A 21,383-nucleotide genomic window follows, 5' to 3' on the forward strand; every position below is an offset into this window, starting at 1 on the left:
GCTTGGCCACCAGGCAAGGGGAGGCCTCGCTGTGAGGTGGCGGTGCCGGCTGGGCGGGGGGAACACCAGCTCTGGAGAGCCGGCAGCTTCCCCCCGGCGGGCGGGCAGGAAGGCAGGGAGGAAGCGGGCACTGCGCAGGTGCGGGCGGGAGGCGGCGGGAATGGCGTCCGTGATGCTGAGCGAGGCGGAGAAGCTCTACATCGTGCACGGCGTGCAGGTACCGGGGCGGGCGCCGGGCGGCAGGGAGCGAGCTTGGCTGGGGAGGAGAGAGGGAGGGGGGCCTGCCCCGTTGTGTCTGGTGGCGAACCTCTGGAGTTATCACAGCACACCGAGCATCGGGACGGGAAGCAGGCTGAGAGCGGGACGTGGATTTGTTTTCACAGAATCACATCATATGCTGAGTTGGAAGGAAGCCACAAGGTTCACCCACTCCTGGCCATGCACAGAGCACCCCAAGAGCCGCACCACGTGCTTGAGAGCATTGTCCAAATGCTTCTTGAGCTCTGTCGAGCTTGGTGTTGTGACCACTTCCCTGGAGAGCATTTTCCAGTGCCCAGCCATCCTCTGGGTCAAAAACCTTTTCCCGATGTCCAGTCTATGCGTCCCCTGACTCAACTTCAGGCCTTGTCACTGGTCACCACAGAGATCAGTGCCTGCCCCTCCTCTTGCTCTCATGAGGAAGTTGGAGAGTGCAGTGAGGTAGCGAGGTGTCTCCTCTCCCCTCCGTCTCCTCCAGGCCGTACAGACCAAGCGACCTCAGCATCTCTTCAAACGACTTCCCCTCAAGGCCCTTCACCATCTTCATTGCCCTCCTTTGGATGATCTCTGAGAGATCAATATCCTTCTGTCCCCATTTGCTCCTCTTTCCTTGCTCTTCCCTGGCTCTTTCTCAAGTTATTGCCATTGGATAGAGTTTTAGCCTGTAATTTAGCAAAGGAACATGCGTGGACAAAGGAGGAAGAGTGAAGGGGGCTTGAGGAGAAGCCCCAAAGGTAAAAGAGCTGTATTCTTACTGAAATTTCCTGAAAAATAACCTGGTTTTATGGGAACGAGCTATCAGAGGATGTATAATGCCCATTTGTGGAATGCAAATAGATGAAAGCATTTGGGAGGGTGGTGTATTATTTTTGTCTGCTGGGGTGCTCATTACTGATGTAAAAGTACAGAACTTGTCTATGCCAGGATGGAGCTGGGTTGCATTAGGTAAAGTACCATTTAAAGCCAAGATCTTTACAGTTTTGAAATCTGAAGCTTTCTTTTGGGAATTAGAGAGGCTTGGTGCAATTCATGTCTGCCTGCAAATTGCTTGTTGCAAGCTCTACCTAAATGAGATATAAATGAAAAAGTATAGTTGGTTCTTTTGTATTCCATGGTGAAACTACAAGCTGTTGCTTTTAGATCCTTTTTTACTGCTGCATTTGGTATAGGAGAAGGAAAGTTTAAAGTCACAGTTTTTGGTTTGTGGTGGGGTTTTTTTGTTTGTTTGTTTTGTTTTGTTTTTACTTTTCATTACTGATTCCCTTAGCAATATGTTGGTTGTCATACTTAGGAAGACCTTCGTGTAGATGGTCGAGGCTGTGAAGACTACAGATGTGCAGAAGTAGAAACAGATGTTGTATCAAACACAAGTGGATCTGCAAGAGTAAAGCTGGTAGGTAAATTTCTTAGGGATTGGGTACCTTGCTGATGAAATTGTTTGTTCATGTGACTAGTTAATCTGATGCTATTTGTAGATAGGTTTGTGTGTGCAATAACATATATGGGTATAGCAGTAACTGAAACTATGGGATATGGAAATAATGGCAGGATGTATCATTAGTTCAGGCTGGCTTGAGCTGGATTTACTATAAAGTGCCTGGACAGCCTTCAGTCTGAACTAATCTAATATTTAATCTTGAAAACTGAAGTCACTGTTGTGCCTAGTTTCTGGGAGGGGCAAAAATTTCTATTCCTTTAAAATGAAGCAAAATGATTTCTGACGTTTTGACTGAAGAAGAAGAAGAAGAAGGTAAATGTACTGAACATGAAGGTTCTGCAGAAAGAGCTGTTTACAGAGCCAAAATGACAGAAGTAGTCTTGGATATTAAGAGTCTTTTTAACCTAGAGATAGGTAACATGTATGATAATTGTTTGAAGAATCTTCTTACACTTAATATTGTCCTTCTAAAGCCTTTTGTTTTTTTCAATAAATGTTATTTTAAGTTCACTCTGATAGAACGATCCGATAACTGAAATGTAGAAATGTCAGCTTATCACAGACATTTAAATTAAACAAATACTTCTGTAATTATAATTCCAGTTGTGTGATGTGTTTTTGTTTTAATAGGGAGAAACTGATATCTTGGTAGGCATAAAAGCTGAAATGGGAACACCGAAGTTGGAGAAACCAGATGAAGGTTACCTGGAATTTTTTGTTGACTGGTTAGTATACTAGAAAAGAATGAAATAGATCTAATATTTGGAATAAATGACTAATCAGGTCTTGCCATTCTTCAGAAGTTTATGCCTTCATTCCACTAACCTCCTCTAGCGGTTTGAGTAATAGAAACAAATTATTTTACTGTTTCAGTAGCAGTGAATGTAGAGAAATTTTCTGCTGGTCTTGCAAATCCAAAAGAAGCAAATCAGCAGGAGTTAAAGAATGAAAAAAGATTAAATAAAACAATCCCAAATTGCATAGCATCAATGCAGCTGGAAAAGGGTAATGGTTCAAGTACACACACTTGGAACCAGACTTCATGACTAAAATGTCTAGCTGTTGTTTTTACCATGATAAAATAGAGAAAATCTCTTTCAAAAAAAGTAAGTTGGAAGAGAAGAATTGACCATTACAGACTGTACTTTAACTTTACTTAAAGGTTTGCTTACTTTGTTTGTGAAAGCAATGGAAAAAGTTTGAAGTGTGTTTAGTACAAAACTTAAAAAAAAAAAAAAGAAAAACCCCTAGTGTAAATTTCAGATGCAAAAACTAATTAGAAATTTTAGTTACATATTTATGAGTGAATCCATGTTTCATTAATTAAAAGGGTGTTTGTTTTTAATCAGATTTCTTGCATTTGCTACAAATGGACTGTTGTTTATCCTTACAGTCTTGACAGTGTTTGAATTATGGAAGAAGCTAGAAGCAAACTGAGAACTTGTTTTCAGGTTTGCTCTGAGATAGCACAGTGACATCTCAGTGTTAGTCTAAATTGTCTGCAGCCTGAGACTACAGTATCCATGTCTTGCAGACTTACTCAGAACTGTTCTTTATGATTTAAATTGCTTTGGGGACTTCTCATAAAAGCCTTGGCATTGTCAAGTTGGCTGCTTTGCATGTGACATCTCTTTTCATTTTTATTAAAAACAAAAACATGTTTCTACTCTGACATTAAGCAATATACCATTGTCAAAGCTACGGTATGAGAGCTACTAAGTGTATATCTGATAATCTTTCTGACCTAATTGTCTGTATCTGCCTTAACATTGGTGTGGAAAGTTATGTTTTAAAGGAAAGCACTCACCTGTGAATTGATAGTTTGTTTACAATTGCTGTTCAAAAAATACCAGATGGGAAGATGATTTTGAATGTGATCCTGCTGTTAGAACTTATGTATGAAGTGTCTTAAATGCTACATGTTTATTGTTTTGTGGTTTTTTTCTGGTTGTCTCTATATGAAAAAAGTCCACTGACAGCAGGGACATTTCTTTCCTAAAAAAAAGTGGTCTGTGGACATATGGCAATTCTGTGATACTTGTGTATGGAAATAGATATTAGAAAAACTTCAACTCATTAGATTAATGTTCAGTTGTATTTTCTGTTAATCTCTGCTTCATGGGATGGGAGGGAGATGTGGATCAATCTTTGGGAGTCGGATTTAGTCAGTTCAGGAAATAAGTAATCTTTAATTTCTGTGACAACAGGATCCAAGGGCCTGAACCTTAGAGGATTGTAGTCACTTTTCACATGCTTGTGGCATGGGGAAAGGTGTTCTTTAGCTTCCAGATAGATGCAAAAGACAGAAGGTGAAGTGGAGGCACCTTCCCTCTGTCAAGGGGAATGAGCTGCTGTCAGTACCCTGATGCCTTGCCAGACTGCCACTGGGTGGTAGTAACTGAGCAGAATTCCATACCCTGAATCTTCTGGTGAAGTTCCTGTGTGTTCTATTTGGCTTTTATATTTTTGAAGTTAATAATAAAAACTCAGACTGCAGTGATTACTATCTTAAAATGCTCATTTCCCGAAACTTTCTGTTACTGATGAAAATAATCATTTGCTGGATCATGTGTATAATTCTCTGCTCCAAACTTCTGTTTCTCTTTATTCTGCTCTGAGTCCTTTACCTGAAATCTGAGGAGCACACTTACTCCCATTTTGAGACAGACTTTAATGCGAATCTCTGGAGGGGATGATTTTTGGGGCACTGGTTTGTGATCCTAGAAATTAATTATCATAAAACAAGTCTATGTCCTAATATGTGTGGTATTCTTACTGTCTTTCATCACTGGAGAAGACATTCATCCTGGCCCTTGATGCTGAAAGACTGCTATGTCTGCTTGTATCACATTTGAGTTTTCTGGCTGATCTGATTTATCACTTTCAAACTGTAAGAAATAGAAACAACAAGAAAAGCAGACATCTGAATTCCTTGAATGCATCAGATTTTGTTTGTGGAATTAGGGAAGCAAGGAATGTATTTGTCCAGATCTGACCATCTGTAGATTGCAATATATTAATGGCCTGAGCAGTAAGTGAGAAATATATAACTGTTGCAACAGAAAGATTTTGACTGGCAACAGGAGGAGTTTTGAAATTCAGTAGAGATGTGTGGTAGAATCATTGTTATGCTTTAAGAGGAATCTCTGATAGTTAGGCAATGTGACACTGAAATTATTTTCATAGTCTTGAAAGTTACATGCTGCTTTGGCATAGAAATTCTGTACCACTACTAAATTCTTTCTGTTCACCATAAGCAAAGTTTTTGTCATTTTGTTATCATCATTTGTCATTTTGTCATCATGTCTGTTAAGACATCCTCTTTCCAAATTTTGCCCAGTATAAGTTACTGCAATAGTCTGTAGGCATTAGGTGGCAGTATTTACCAAATAGTTACAATCATATCCTGCTAGCCTTCCTTCTTTATTTCATTTTGATTGCAAGGAAATGAAGTGTTAAAATGATAATGGAAATAAGATGCAGTGAAATGTACAGTGATATTCCAATTGAGTCTTAGGTTCTTTCTATTCACTGTCAAAGAAAGTATCCAATCTTAATCAAAAAATACAACATTTGATAAAACTTTGTGTTTAGAAATAATAATGAGGCACAGATTGAAATTTGCATAAATTCTTGCAACTTGCCATAGGGATCATAATGCTTTCATAACTATGGCTTAAACAGAATGATCTTGTTAACTTGCATAAAAACTGCTTCAGTGGATAAGTGCTTGTTTAATACAACCTGAAGACCTGACTCAGCACTGAGTTATACTTAAATCAGATCCTATCTCATAAAATTGGTGCCTAATAACCCTGAATAATATTGTGTGTCACACTTCCAATGCTTTTCGTGTGGCAAATATAGTTTGGAAGTATAGATCAGTGCTTAATTTGCACTAATGTTTCTTTCTATTTTTAAGCATGTATAGTGCTATCTCTTTCTAGTAGCAACAAATAACATCTGTAAAATCCAGTAGTTCTTCCTGACAAAGAAAACTCTGTCTTGCAGAGTTTTCATCAACTCTGCAAAACAAGAAGTTGGGAGAGTTACTGTGAGGTAAGAATAATAGTAGATAATTATATGTAAGCTTATAGGTGTTGCAGTATTATTGGCACAGCTCACTTGGTGGTTTAAGTCACACCTTGATAACGTGAATCTTTAGTTGTTTGGGTTTGTTTTTTTTTAAGTGAAGGGATTATATTCCAAGACTTTGTTTTCTGCTGGATTTTTGTATTCCTGGTATTTTGTATCATCATATAGACACAAAACATACATGTCATGAGAAATTTGCCCTGTGACATGCCCTGTAGCAGTGCAGTGCCCCACCAGGAGAACATGGAGCGTGGCCATTACTGATTTTGAGCAGACCAAAACTACTTCTGTGTAACCACTAACTTTGATATGTTCTCTAATGAGAAATTAATTGGGTGGAGGTCTGACTGGTTTATTTTAAAACAAGATATGAAGTCCTGCTACAGGTCCACTGCTTGAGAATATTCTTGCCCTCTCTATAAACCAGAGGCTGGGTTTGGAATCTTTGCTCATTGTTTTGCTGTATATGCATCTCTGGACATTTATGCTCTATTTGATTGTTCTTTGGAGGCAAGGCATTTTTTGTTAGGTTTGGGGTGGGTTTTGTTTGGTTAGTTTGGTTTGGCTTTTGCTTGTTTTGGGGTTTTTTTAGGTTTTGGTTTGGTTTTTTTGGGTTTTTTTTGTTTTGGTTTTTTGTTTGTTTTGTTTTGTTTTTAGGTTTTTTGGTTTGTTTTTTTTTTTTTTTTTTATGTTGGTTTGTTTTCTTTTATTGTTAGAAGTTTTTAGCTGTGTACCAGACCCCAGCACCCAAGGACTTTGTTGCATGACTGCTCATAAATAGTTTGTTATGTTGGAATCAGGGAAGTGAAGACCAGATCGCTTTGTCAGATCCCTTCAGGAGAAGATGTTTAGTTGCTGTTCTCCATAAGCCTGAGAGAGTAATGACATGTTTTCTTTAAGGGGCTTGATAGCAGACAGTACACTCAGTAAAGAAATTGCCAATTAAGGTCAGGCAGTCATGTTACTTAGAAGAAATTAGTATTCTACTTGTCATGTCATCATATCTGTCTCCTCTTAGCCAGTCTCTTAAAAATTGAACATTGAACTCTCACTAGGCTGTCTTGGTAGCTGTTGTGAACTTAATAGAGATGTCCTTTTTTTTTTTTTAAGAGTAGAAGTGATAGAAGGTGGCAGTGCTTAAGAAATAATCTCTGAGAGAATCCACCAAATTTTACTTTAATTATAACTGGGGAACTGAAGATAGTAGTGGAATTTAGTTAGTATTTGTAACAAAATGTCAGTATATTATCTGCATCAAAACCTTCTCTTATGCAAAATGGAAATAATTCCTTTTCAGATAGGATGCTTATTCTTGTACAAATAAATCCTTAGATAATTTTAATGCTTTATATTTAAGAAATATGCTTTGGGTACTTGCTGCTTCACAAGTGAAAGTATTCTTTTCTTTCTTTATCTAGTTCTTCAAATTCTCCTGAGTTGGAAGGCCGGGGAGGAGAAGAGCTTGGCACAGATATAGCAAATACACTATACAGAGTATTCAGCTGTGAGAACAGTGTAGACTTGAAATCCCTTTGTATTAATCCCAAAGAGCACTGCTGGGTTCTCTATGTGGATGTATTGGTAAGTACAGAAATGAAAACTAAGATTCAGCAAAATGTTTTTAAGGCAAAAACTGACTTAGCATAACCTTCTGTATTTCTTTGTTTAAAAAAAAGTTTCTCATTATGTGATATAATGTATCACAGCGTGGATGGCACTTATCTATCTACTTATAATAGTTAATCACTAATTTCAGCTTGCTCCTTTTCTGCTCTTGATGCTGGTGTTCTACTGCAGAACTAATAAAACATTGAATACCCTGAATGTGTCTCAGATAAAAATCAGTGATCTTATACTGACAAGGAAATTGCCACTAAAGAAGGGTAAACTTTTTTTCCAAGCTGGATGTAACAGCAAATATATTGTTCAAGTGAATGTAAATTATCATGGGTGTATGTTAGCCCTAACAGAACTGTCCATCTCTCTGGTTCTTTGTACTCTTATCACAACTAATTCACTAAAGTAAAACAGAACCGTTTTTGGCAACAGCTAGGTTAGCTGAGGTGCTTTTTGATGAAGCTTGTATATGTGTATTAAACATAGAGGATAAACTGAGTATTTGTTCCCATGACAATAATGGACACTGAATTTTATGTGTACAAATCTGATGAATGCAGCAGCTCAATTTCCAAATCTGCTGCATTTAAAGCACTCTGTCATGGGAATTTCAACAGAAGTCTGCAAGTCAGACTCTCCTGAACATTATTTCCAATTCTTATTGGTCCAAAGTTGAGTTTCTGTTTATCAAATTTGGAAGCGAAAATATGTTAAGGGATATTACAGGAATCCATTAGGGTCTGTGAAGTAATGTGCAAAATGTTAAGCTGTACAGGCAGAAAATTAAATACAGGGGTTTGATGAACAATGCAGGAACATTTAGACTAAGACCTAAATAAATGTGAAAATTAGTTCACTAGGTATTTAAAATGCAGTAGCATTAGCCTAATTAGAGTAGATATGGTACAACAGTCCAGCTACAAAATGATGGAATATGTACCTCTGCTGAGTGCTTTAACAGCCCAAGTCACTGGCATATTGCAGTTTGGCAAGGTTTAATGGAGAATGAAGTGTTAGTTCTGAGAAATCACACTGGGGCCTTTAGTTACTATGTAATTGCAAGCAGAGGTACAGAATATTAAATGCAGTGCTTATTTAAGCAACATGCTGCTAAATATTGCATAGGCACTGCATAAACAAAGACTTCCATAAAGCAGTCTGCTTCCCTGCCTCTGTGTGTGTGTGTGTATATATGTATATATATATATATATATATATATATATACACACACTGTTCTGTATAGCTTTTTTTGAGATATAGCTGGTCAATATCTGATTCTTTCTGGACAGATTTGTTGATTGTCCACAGTTACAGAGAAAAACAGCCTCTGTGTTTTCATGCTACTGATTGTATCAGAATTAGGAACATCAGGGCATCAAGGCATCACTATGTTATGTGAGGAATTTTACATTTACCTCTTCTTACAGTGCCAATAAAAAATCTGTTGCAGGTTCATAATTACGACTCTAAACTTGATGAGTCTTTTTGATGTTATATTTATTCTGCAGGGATTTTGTGTGTGAGCCATTGAAGAGCTGTTGGTACAGTTAGAACAAGATAGTGTTAACGTTTCTCTCTTACTCTGTTCTACCCCCACCTTTTTTTTTTCCTCTGTATTTTCACTTTTTGGACATACTTGTAATATTTCCTTTTCTAAACAGTAGACATGTGATAGTGTGTGATCATATTACATGTGACAGTGTAGGTGCTTGACACCTACAGATTTTCCTGAAGCTGCTGTTGCTGAATCATTCCTATAGAATTCTACTTTTTATAGAGTGTGGTTTAAGGATGACACTTGGACTAATAAAAGGAGCAACTCATATTATTTGTCATTTGAGGGAGACAGATTCTGAATATAAAAACAACACTCATAGAGAGTGCTTTGGGTGATATTTTCCTTCAGAATTCCTGGAAATCCTTTACATTGATGTTTGCGTTGCACAGTTAGATTGGAGGGAAAATAAACCTCAAATCTATCATAAAGCTGAAAGTACTGGTATTTTGCACACACTTGCAGTCAGGAAGGACTTGTCTGGAAGTCTCTCATTCCAAAAGACAAAGATCAGAAAGAATGTTATGAGCCTGGAAATACCCCATTCCTATGCAATTTAGCAATGTGCAGTTTGATTGAAACACCTGTATTCAGCTCCTGTGTGTAAACAAAATTTGACACATGCAGCCTCAAAAGAGAAACTAGTGTGTTTTGCAGTCATGCAAAAGCTTTATCAATTAAAAACATCTCTTAAATATTTTCTGATGGTCAGTGTACTTGAGAAATGCTATAATTCTGTACAGTCAGAATGGAAAAAAATAACTTCAGCCATGCACACCACAAAGATGCAGGCACATGGACAAATTGAGATACATGTGTCCAAGGTGGAGAATATATACCTTGACCTTTCAGAATATATGCTTTGTTTTTTAATAATGGAAGGCATTCCACTTCTAAATAATAGCTTATCAACATGGAGTACATCAAAGGCCTGTTCTCACCTTCTCTTGTGTTTCCCTCAATTTCTTCCTATTCTAAGCAAGCCATTGATGTCAGAAATAAGAAGCTTTTAGGCATTTTTGAGTGGGTTTTGATATATATGTATATCCTTCTCCCCATAATTTGCCCCAGCAGCCTGCTGGGCTAAGCAAGGAGAATCAAAGTGTACAATCTCTTATCATTCCCTATCCAGTCACAGTAGATTGTGTGTCAGGAGGACAGGGTGCATTAGTTTCTCTTGAAATTTTTGCAGTTCACTATTGAGCACCTTCCAGGATTTCCTCATCTTTTCTATTTCCTCCTCCCCTGCCCCCAGTCTGATTAAAAAAAAGTTAGGAATCTACTTTTGGAGGAAAAGCTTCTCTGAATAAGGTTGGATCAATAATGTGTTATCTTTTCTTTCCCATAACTTTTTCACTTCCATATCAGTAAATTAAAAGCAGAAAAGACCCCTCTCCCATAACTCACAGCTGTGGAGACTTTCTTAGTCCTAAAAATAATTAAATAAACGGGGGGGATGTCAGTACAAGGTGCTTGAGCTGAGAAAAGTGTTCATTTCTCTGTGGAGGAATTGTTGCACCGTGCTCTGTGCAGGCAGTGTTCCTTGCCTCTAGGAGCCACTGTAGTACAGATAAGGCTTTAGAACAGCAGCCTGAACACCAGCCTAGCAACAGTGCAGGCACATCCCATTATTGTGTTTTAATAACACAGACATTGTGGGGCTTATTGTGTTATCGAGTAAAATCCAATAATGACTGAAAGGGGCAAGTTAACCTCTCTGTATCCAGCAGCTGCTTGCAAAGAAATAATCTGATCACCGTTGTATTTAGCTTTTTATCCCAACTTTTTGTCATTCTTTTTACACTGTTCAGTCTGTCTTCATAAAAAGTAACTGTCTTTACAGAATATCTCGTTTATGATTTACTGCCTGTGCAGGAGTTTATCTCATCTTTAAATAAATTTTGAAGAACAACCAATGTAATCAGGATTGCAAAACATGTTTTGCTCTCATCATACAGCGTAGATTGATGTCACAGAGAAGCATCCATATGTTCTTGCTGGAGTAGATCCGAATGCCTGCTCTGTATGTGTGTGTGTCCTCAGGAAATAGTACTGGCAGCTGGGAGCTGAGCTTGTCAGAGAAGTGACAGTAGGCTATGGACAGATACATCTCTGACTTGTCTGGCAGCCTGCAGAAGGTATTAGTGCTTTGGGGAGCCCTCCCTTTTTACCTTGTATGCAGTGCTACTTTTCCCTTTGACTGCTGTTCTCCCAGTCTTCACGGGAAGAAGCTGAGCTAGGCTCCCTCCAAACACCTCACTTGTTCATAACTCTCATTTGCAAGACTTTGACATCAGGCTCTCCTTGGATCACTTTCAGCTGTGAGATAAACCTGGCAATGGCTCTTTCCCATAAAGAGAATAAATCATGATGTGCCTTCATAACTACACCTTGTATTACTTGCTTTCCATACCATGTTCTTGGTGACAGTGTGTGTTTCTTCTGTGAAAGCAATTCTCCCAGTTGGTTTTGTCCATCTGATATTTTTTAAAAAGGCTCCTCTTTGAAATGAAATATAGAAAATTGATTGGCTTAATTTAACACTAAAGAATTAATATGATGACTTTATAAGGGTATTCTGGCCATAGTCTAGATCAGAACCTTAGCACAAGAAGATTAAGAACAGTGCTGGTTTCATTTCGGCTTCTATTATTACATTTTATCATTAATTTTATTATGAAGTGCATTAACTCTTCTATTTTGCATGTATAATACAGTTAGCTGAAATCTTTATTTCCTATCTGTTTCTTTTCATAGCTAGGCTTTAAAGACAACTTTGTTTTTTAAAAACCTGTTCTGGTAATTAATTTTCTTCCTTTTCAAGTAGGTTTAAATAAAATAAAGGCTTCATTTAAAGACACTAGCCTGATTTTCTTTTAAAGAGATTGTTCTTTTCTTCCCCAGTTATTGGAATGTGGTGGGAACATCTTTGATGCAATCTCTATTGCAGTGAAGGCAGCTCTCTTTAACACAAGGTAAAGCACAGATCTTATTTCATGTGGGTAGAAGTGGCATGGGAAGTGGAGGAGAAACATTCTCTGTGAGCAAAACATTTTTAATGCTTAATTATTTAAATAAGTTCCCAAGACAGATACTTGCATTCAGATACAAAGCACTCATTTGCATGCAAGTACCATGAACTAATGTTATTTTAATTCAGTTTCTGATGATCAAGTGTCATATTGCATGTTATGCACAGTCATGTTCACAGTATAACTTTTGTTGTAGCCAGATCCACAAAAGTAGTGTTGACCAGGTGGTTTTGTTGCAAGTATTTGGAGTCCTTGGTGTTGATGCCTTGTGGGTTTGAAATAAGAAGTATTTATTGATGTGTGATGCTCTTGAATAAGAAGCCCTCTGTCAGCGTGACTGCTGATTTGTAATTAGCTCTGGTTTTCCACTTTTGATTTTGTTCTCATTATCTGTCAGCCTAGAGTTCTTTTTAAAATCAAGAGGAAAAATGTGGTAGTGAGAGATTGTGGGGAGGGGAAAAGGATGTGTCTTTAAAAGAACTTTGCTCCATGCATTATAATTCAAAGAATGGGAAAATACAATCTAGTAGAATGAATGATGCATGTCTTCTCTGTGTGTTTTTAATAGGACTCACTACTATTTTTTCTGTTGTTTTTATTTTCTTTATCTGTAGGTGAAAGGGAATACAGAGTTTTATAGCACCCTTGAGAAAAACAACCTAGTGAATAGCTTTGCTAGAAAACTTACATGGTAAAAATAGCTGGTAGAGGTTTGCAACCTTGACTCCTAGAAGCATAAATGTTTTAAAAGTGGCTCTCAAATTGTTCTTCAGCATTAATTAGAGATCTGCTAGTCACTAGTGTAGTTCTGGCTTGTTTATCGGGGAATCAAGGCACAGTACTAGATCTGGAAAAGTACATGCAAAAAGAAGAGGAAAATAAGCTTTTGAAGACAGGGAGTATATCAGGTTATAAACACTTCAAAAAGGATAAGGGGAGACTTATCCATCTGAGACTAGAAATTCTATGTGTTGCTGAGAAATTTCTCATGTTAATCAAATTCTCAGCAGTAACTTTTAACAGTAGATTGTTTTTATGACATTAAGAAATGCTTTTAGAAATGTAGTGGCTCGCAAAGGAGTTGGCAGTACAGTAAAAAGAAGAAATGCCTGTATTTCTGTGTGTGAGTTGCCAGGATGCAAAAGCCATACAGTTAAAACAGTTACTACCATGTGAGTTGTTTTGCAGATCCACAGCTCATACTTTATATATAAGATAACTAGACCTTTTTCGTTACTTTAACCAAGAATAAAGAGAGATGATCATATAAAAAGTGGTGAATTAAATAGATGAATAAAAGAATGTGGACAACGTGATGGAAGGTGTAATTATTTTAATGTTTCTTACTTATTTTTATTCCTCTGACAACTGTGTCCTTTATATAATCTTTAAGCTGAGGGCAAACATCACGAGTCTTGTTGAAGTTGAGTATCATTTCAAAATGTGATACAGTAAGACACTGCCTATTGATTTTTTACCTTTGGAAACCTATCTTGTTGATTTGAGCAGGGAATGCTAGTACAGCTCATCTCATACAAGTTCAGAAAGTCAAGAGGTGAAATTCAAAGTGAAAACTTGTTGTCCTCATTCACTTTTTTCTCCCCCTTTCCCTTTGTAGCTACTGGGTTTTCTTTGGATTGAAGATAGCTGCCTGTTCTCTATAAAGTATTATTCTCCAAACAAGAAAAGATGTCAGTTTGAAGATTGCTTCAGATTAAGTGTTCTGAACTGTGTTCTACATTTGACTCTTACTGGCTTTTCCTACTTTGCTTACAACCAAGTTTTTGTTCTAAGTGTTTTCAGATCTTTGCCAGCCTTGACTACAGCATTGGAACAAAGAGCAGGGAGCTCAAGGTGCTGTTGTTTCTTTGAAGCTACAAAATTTTAGATATTCAGATAGGCATTTGAAAACTTCAGCTTCAATTTAAAATCTTGCTCTAAGCATTTTTGTAATATCTGTGGACCCATCTTGCTTTAGAGCTAAGTAAATCCAACATCACAATTTAAGGAATTTTGCTCAAGACTTAGGGGATTTAAATCTTTTGAATGCCTGACCTGACTTGTTCTCTCCCCTTCAGGCATGGAACAATGACAATAGAACTGGTTTAGGGGGAATATTTAAAACAAAACTCCTTGCAGTTTTGTATTGTTCATTGAGTTCTAAAAACTACCATCAAGATCATGTGCACAAGATAGCAGATACCAGGCTTTCTTCTTACCCATGTCTCCCACATGTTTGAGGATGGATTTATTAATGATGGAAGTAGATATTGCAAAATGTGCAGCTAGCTACTGTGTCAGGACATTAAACTTGGTCCCATGGAATGTGCCTGCTTGTAACCTGAGGCTGCAGAAAATAGGCAAGTTACAAAACCAACAAAGTTTATAACACAACAGCCTTGCAGACACCGAGGTTTTTGCTGCACAGCATGGTAGAGGCAGAACCAATGCCTGCTTGGAAGGGTGGAACTGGTTCTACATTTGTGAAATCTGCATCTGCACACAAAGAAAAGAGCACTGTTTGTTACAGGACTAAGTCTCGCTGTACAGATCTCTGCCCTGATTAGTTGCAGGAATCAAAATAGAAAAATAAAAGTTGCAAAGTAATTGTGTACAGCTATTTCTTAAGATAAATATTCACAAGCTAGGAGATGAAATCAACAGTGTTCTGGAGAAGCTTTGTGCTACATTCACTTTGCATAGTTTTTCTGTCCATATACTCCCTTTTTATGCAACCATGATGCTTGTGTCTGATCTTTTTGCCTTTGCAGTATTTCTAATTTACACCTCTCTCATCTGTTCTTGGCCAAAAAAGCTCCTTGCAGGCATTTTTCAGATATTAATTCTGGCAACTTTTTCTTGCAGACAAACACTGCTCTGGTTTCAAAGCCATTTTATGTTGGAGTTAAAAATTGCTTAATCTCACAGATTTTCTTAAAATCTTGCTTTGTTTTTTAAACACTACTCTGGCACGGACACCTCTTCCCTGACTAGGCTGTTGTCCAGTGTTGTCCATTGTCCTGTGTAGCTTGAAGGTTAGTCACTTTGTGACTTTATTCCATCAACTTCTAATGGAATATTTTAAACTTGAAAATAGGCTTTGATGCATTTCTAATGAGTTGAAACATTTGGAGTTTCATTTCTGGAAAAAAGTGCACATCACAATTGTTCTGCTTACTCAAAGTCTTAGTTTCGAGTTGGCTTAGGCCAGTGTGCTTGCAGGGAATTTGTTGTCACTGGAGCAGGGTTAGCTGTTTTGATGTACTAGCCCCAGATAAATAAAATACTCTTCCAAGGATCAATCAAAATCACTTTGTGTTGGTGGGGGAAATGTTCATTAAATGAGTCCATATCTCCTCTTTTAAAAGAACAGATTTGTTACAGAGGGCATAGAAGAATGAAACCTCCAGATTCTAGTTATAAAACACAATGCTACTGCAACAGCACTAACATAAAACCAGATTGTGGTTACTGAAGTTAGCTGTCTTGGGACACCTTGAAATACTTTGTTTTCAAGTGCAAATGTGTGAAAGAGAGAGTAGTGTGGGTGAGCTCTGTGTGTGTTTTACTGACCAGTAATGCCAAGTCTCTCAGTCAGTACTCCATCCTAGGAGGCACCTGGATAAATGAGGGTGTATAAGATGCTGACACTCTTGGCAGCTTGAGATACCATCTTCTACTAAATTATTTTAAATTACTTAATTCACTATGCTAAGGAAACGGCCTTAAATCATCCTGTACAACTTCCATTAGATGGCTATCACAAATACAATGTATGTATGGCTGATAAGGAGCCATAAAGAGCCTGTCAGGCTCATTTTGAGAGAGCTCATCATTCACAACTGAGAAGAAGGCATTTATTGGATTTCTGCCTGGGTTTTCATCACTTCTTCATCCTGATACGTTATACATTGCTTGTATACCTGTCCTTAGAACAGTAGAGTATCTTGCCAATCGTCTCATCTTGCTAGAGAAAGAATTTTACTAATGTCACCTTTTCTCTTCACCCCAAATCTCTTTAGTTGGTGCTATTCTTTCCTGAACAGCTTTACTACTTGTATTTGCTACTCATGTCACACCTTTGCCAAGCAATGCAATTGATGTAATGCTGACAACTTTACTGTTGTCTGCAAGTTTGGGAACCACAGAACAAAAGGATTCAGTCTTGGTAATTTGTCTCCTGTGCATCTGTGACATTCTGGTGCATACAAAGAATTGTTCAGAACTGATTTGTGTAAGTTCAAAACTAATTTCTCCCCATGTAATAGTGTAAAGAACAGCTCAAATTTTAACTGTTTGAATGATGTAAATAGGATTATCTTATCCTAAATATCTTCCCACTTACAGTGTTTTCTTTGTAGTCTCAGGGAGTGAGTTGTTAATCCTTTGATCACATTCTGTACTGTTCTGCTAAACATTTTGCCTCATTTAGAAGAACAGGGACTTCCTGGACTTGTGACTGTATAACAACTGTATTTGTTGTGTGTTCTGGCAATGACTCTGCAACTTTGTTTCCACAGAATACCCAAAGTGCGTGTTCTGGAGGATGAGGAAGGCACCAAAGAGATTGAGCTGTCTGATGACCCTTACGATTGTATTCGACTCAACGTAGATGAGGTGCCCTGTATTGTCACACTAAGCAAAGTAAGCCTGACAAATTTCTGCCTCGAGACTGCAGTTCCTGTTAATTTCACCTGCCATTTATTTTTTCCCCTAATTTTCTGTAAATTAGAGTTACAGAAATAGGCAGTGTCCTCTATGTCTATATTTGTTTGTCTTTGGCCTCCTGATTAAGAACTTTTACTGAATAACATGGTTTTTTTGCATCTCTGAATTGTAGGTTTCTAATTGATGCATTCTTAAAATGCATCTTCTTGCATGCAGAGGAGTTGTTTATTATTTTTCATCTGCTCCTTGCTTAAGATACAGAGCAGCAGATATCTCAGTGTGTTAAAACAAGAGGTCACGGTATTCAGGAGTGGAGATTGTGTGATCTGCCTGGAGTTACATGCTGAGTATTTGTTGCTGAGGACAGAACTCCACTTTCATGGGTGCAATACCATCCCTTTCCATTCAGTCAGGTTTTTGTCTTCCATATATAGCACACAGCTAACACAGTTGATTTTATGGGTGCTGCATTTTCCATTGCAAGTGTTAGTGATTGGCTTAGGCACCTGAGAGTTTGGTTGGCATTTCTTTTAAGCAATTTGCATAAATAGTAGAGGGACCATTGCTGAAATGAGGGCTCACCTGAGTCTTGGGATGTGTAATTTTCAGGTAGAGAGGACCAAAGTCTATACTTAGAGTTGCAGGAAAAGATGAATATGGAGTTTCATACAGATGAATGGATGGTAGAAAGGAAAACAGGATGAAATAGTGACATGTTTATCTCACCTCTGTTGTTTATGTACCCATCATTTGGGGTCAGAAGCTGTTTAAATCCTGTGCTTTTAAGTCAGTCTCTCTTTCCAAAGGCTACGTGATTTTAGGATGTGAGGCTGTAGATAAGTAACAAAGCCACCATTCACAGTTTGATTTCTCAGTGGGGGAGCTTTGAGAACTGCAGACTAATGCATTGTTTTGTCACTAACTTGCAGATTGGATATAGGCACGTGGTGGATGCTACCCTTCAGGAAGAAGCCTGTTCTTTGGCAAGCCTGCTTATTTCAGTGACCAGTAAAGGTGCCATCACTTCTATGAAGAAGGTGGGGAAAGGTAGCCTGGATCCTGAGAGTATTTTTGAAATGATGGAGGTAAGGAATGTTGAGCAGTTACCTGTCTTGGATTGATACTGCATGAACTGGAGCTTGGGTGTACAGAAAGCTTCAGTAAGGGCTTTCAGAGCAGAGACCTTGGTGCTTTGATTTGGTGCACAAGGGACTTTGTGAAGGTCACAGGCAGTTCCTTTGAAACAGATTCTAATGTGAGTAGACACTGTCTAAACTTCTAGATGCTTGAAATATATGGTATTCACATTTGTTTCAGGCAAGTACTTCACAGCTGTAAGACAGTGAAGCTTAAGCTGAGAAACTTTGAGAGTATTTTTAAAGAACATGTTCCCCTTTATTGTGTCTTTTAAAGACTGAAAGAGCAAAACTTCTAATGTGGTAAAGTCCCTGTAAGAGTAGAGATGGTGTTCGGAATTGGTGGTGCATGGTGTTCTAGCACAACTCATTTGCTTTATGATAAATGTACTGTTCTCATTTTACTGTTGTTTTTCTTTGCTTCCTTATTGAGTTTACAATCTGTCCCTACTTCATAAAAATATTAGTATCTGGATATTTTCCACATTCATATAAGATCAATTTTAAACCCTTACTCAGGCTCTTCTTAAATCTGTTCTCCAGTGTAAATTCTCATGCCTGAGTTTGGCCTTGAGCATGAGATCAATATCAATGGATATTGAACTTGAAAGTCAGAATGAAAATTATATCGTTCAAGCTGGCCCTGTTTCCTAGAGACATGGGGTGGCTAATTTCTGCATGGCTCTTGTCAGGAATGCTGAAGTTGGAGCCAAGTTTGACAACAGTTGGTCTCAAGAGGGAATTACTGAGTATATGGCACTTGACTGTGTCATGATGTCAATCCAGAGTGCTAATCCCAGTGGTACCAGTGGGCTTTTTATTTGCATTCACACATGCCTTTCATCCCCCTTACCTGGGTAGAGAGGTGTTATCTCTAATTCCTCTGCAGGAGTGAGAGATAAAGCTGATCACACAAAAAACCCAAGATGTTTTTGTAAGGTCAGAGATTATCTGTTTGGTCCTGCCTTAAACTCAACATCCTGATTAGGATATCCTATTAGGATATAAGAAAAACAAAAAGGCCCGGGAATGCCAGTGGAGGAGCTGAGTAACCTATGTCTGACACCTCTATTCCTGAATTATTTGGCTGCAGGTCAGAGGATGTTCAGTTTTTCCTCACTGGTAGAGAACAGACATTCTAGGACATATCTCTTAGGAAGGAAGTTTCATGGGAAAGAAGGGAGTTTCATGGGAAGGTTTTGGGAAGCTGCCAAAAGCATAAGGCTTTTTTTTTTTTTTTTTTTTTTTCTGAGTTTATGATCCAGTCCACTAGAGAGGCAAGCAGGAATATGATGGCAACAGTGTTGGGTCAATACCAAAGCTCTGCACAGTTCCCACTCACTTTAGCCTGGGGTGAGTGATGTTGTCCTAGATTTGAGGAGAAGAAAGTTTATCAGGGATAAAAGGACTGCTGCAGTGATCTTTGTCCCAGTGCAGAGCTGTGACAGTTCTTGCTCTTGTGCCCCCCCCATTTATGTAGCCTGACTCATGGTCTCTAGGATTGACAGCTACCCTGATGCATCAAAGCTCTTCGCAATTTCCTTTGGTACACCTGACTCTTCAGTTAAAAATGTAGCTTATTTTCAGGTTTGTGCATGGTTTCGGTAATTGTCACCAGGAGGTGAAACAGAGTTTTGTGTCAGCTGTATGGCTGGCCTAGACTTTGCTGCATAGATCAGGAGCCAATAAACTCATTTTAATATAGTCTGCCTTTGGCTCTCTAGGGGGCAGTGGGCTTTTTATTTCTGTTTGCAGTCAGTATTTCAGGTCACTTAGAGAGACCCTGGGAAAGATCCAATGAGCACCACTACCTTAAGATCTTTATTTCACCACTGCCCAATGTTTCCCTGCCCTGTAGCTTGCACAGTATACTTGGGCATGTGGGACAAGTAGAGGTCAGTGCTGGAGCTAATCCTGTTGGGTTTTCACTGCTGGAGTTTATTTCTGTAAAGAAAACATTCTGTTAACTCCTTTAAGGTCCTTGGACAGGACAGAATTACACATCATATGAAGGATCTGCCCACAGAGTGACTTGGTGGTGCAGCCAGTGTGCATTTTGGGTTTCTCTGGCCACAGGACAGGGTGTTCAGCTGGCCTAAATTCACTCTGCTGATTCTGAACACATTCAGGAGAGTTTGCTGAACTTCTGTTGGTAGCCTGCTTTGCTGGTCAGGTGTCTCTTGTCCTCAGGCAGCTAGAACATTGCTTCATGCTCTGTGTGCTGGCTAATTTGAATGTGTGCTTGTGCCTGATGTGAATTTAATTTGTATTCCTGGGTGATCCAGCGATGCGCAGACCTGGTTTTAATGATTGTGGAATGCTTCTCTGATGAATGAGAGCACTGGCTTTGTGTGTATGTTTTTCCAAAACTTAATCAAGTTAAAATGAAACTTTCACCACCATTATTTTTCTAAATTAAAAGCATATTTTATGATACCAGCTGGTGTATATGAATCATCAAAGGGAAAATATTTGTCAAAAGGAAGTGTTCCGTAAGAGTTGTCTTCTTGCAAATAAACATGTCTCAGGTTTGTTTTGCTTTCTTTGCTTTGCAGACAGGACAAAGAGTAGGCAAGTCACTTCACATAGCCCTTCAGAAGATTTTGGATGAAGAAGAGAATTTGGGGACTTCACGACCAAAAGTTGGATTTCTAGGATGAGTTTTTATTAAATGTTCAAAACTGTTTTTAATTGATTTTGCAATCTTGTCAGTTTGTATATAAAGAAAAGGTCTTTTTTTTTTGTTCCAGCAGAGTCATCCTCCTGTCTAAGAGGCTTTCAAAATGTTACTAAGCATTAGTAGTAATAAAAAAAGCTACAGTTAAATGCAAATAAGCAAATTTGAGGTGCTTTCCATACGGGTAACTGCTGGCACCCAGGAAGTGCAGCAGCAGCAGTTAATAATGCTGTTGCCTGGGAAGTGCTTGAGTCTGTTTTCCAGAGTGACTGGTGTACTTTCCACTTAATTCTGTTTGCATGTGTTTCACATCTGTAAACCAGCTGCTGTGTTCTAGAATGCATATGGGGCTGTCTTCTGTGCAGCACAAATGAGAGCAGCACTAGCTGTAAATTTTCCTTCAAATTACCTTACTATTCTTTGAATAAAATGTGGTTAGATTTTACTATAAATACAACATGGTCCCAAGTTCATAATTCATATTTTAAACCAAGATTTGTCTACAACAACCTCACAGGGGGAAGCAGGGGGGCAGGCACCGAACTATTCTCTTAGGTGACCAGTGACAGGACTTGAGGGAACAGCCTGAACTGTGTCGGGGAAAGTTTAGGTTGGAGATCAGGAAAAGGTTCCTCACTCAGAGGGTGGCTGGGCACTGGAACAGGCTCTCCCACGAAGTAGCACCAAGCCTGACAGAGTTCAAGAGGGGTTTGGACAATGTTCTCAGACACATGGTGTGACTCTTGGTGTTCTGTACAGGAGCTGAGCTTTGATGATCCCAGTGAGTTCCTTCCAACTCAGGATATGCTATGACTTCCCTGCTCCCTGGAGCTCCACCTATCCCTTTTGCCAACAGCTGCAATAGTAACCCAGCCAAAACATCTCACTGTGGCTAAGGAGAAGGGA

The 21,383-nt window shown here is 38.6% G+C and overlaps 1 protein-coding gene across 1 annotated transcript; it reads left to right on the plus strand.

Annotated features, from left to right (window-relative positions):
* The first annotated feature begins 146 nt into the window (after nt 1–146).
* Nucleotides 147–20,934, plus strand: EXOSC7 (exosome component 7). Its single transcript, XM_066572028.1, has 8 exons — nt 147–217; nt 1,550–1,651; nt 2,327–2,421; nt 7,210–7,372; nt 11,869–11,939; nt 16,517–16,640; nt 17,594–17,749; nt 20,356–20,934. The coding sequence occupies exons 1-8, from the start codon at nt 161–163 to the stop codon at nt 20,458–20,460; spliced, it is 873 nt and encodes a 290-aa protein (XP_066428125.1). The 5' UTR covers nt 147–160; the 3' UTR covers nt 20,461–20,934.
* The last annotated feature ends 449 nt before the right edge of the window (nt 20,935–21,383 follow it).

This window comes from Molothrus aeneus, chromosome 1 (assembly GCF_037042795.1).
Source record: "Molothrus aeneus isolate 106 chromosome 1, BPBGC_Maene_1.0, whole genome shotgun sequence".
NCBI lineage: Eukaryota > Metazoa > Chordata > Aves > Passeriformes > Icteridae > Molothrus > Molothrus aeneus.

Excerpts from the sequence above, each read along its gene's own strand:
- EXOSC7 (XM_066572028.1), top strand. The coding sequence starts at position 161 with ATGGCGTCCGTGATGCTGAGCGAGGCGGAGAAGCTCTACATCGTGCAC. Across the intron at positions 1,652-2,326 it reads GATCTGCAAGAGTAAAGCTG|GGAGAAACTGATATCTTGGT; the intron begins GTAGGTAAATTT and ends TTGTTTTAATAG. Across the intron at positions 17,750-20,355 it reads GTATTTTTGAAATGATGGAG|ACAGGACAAAGAGTAGGCAA; the intron begins GTAAGGAATGTT and ends TTTGCTTTGCAG.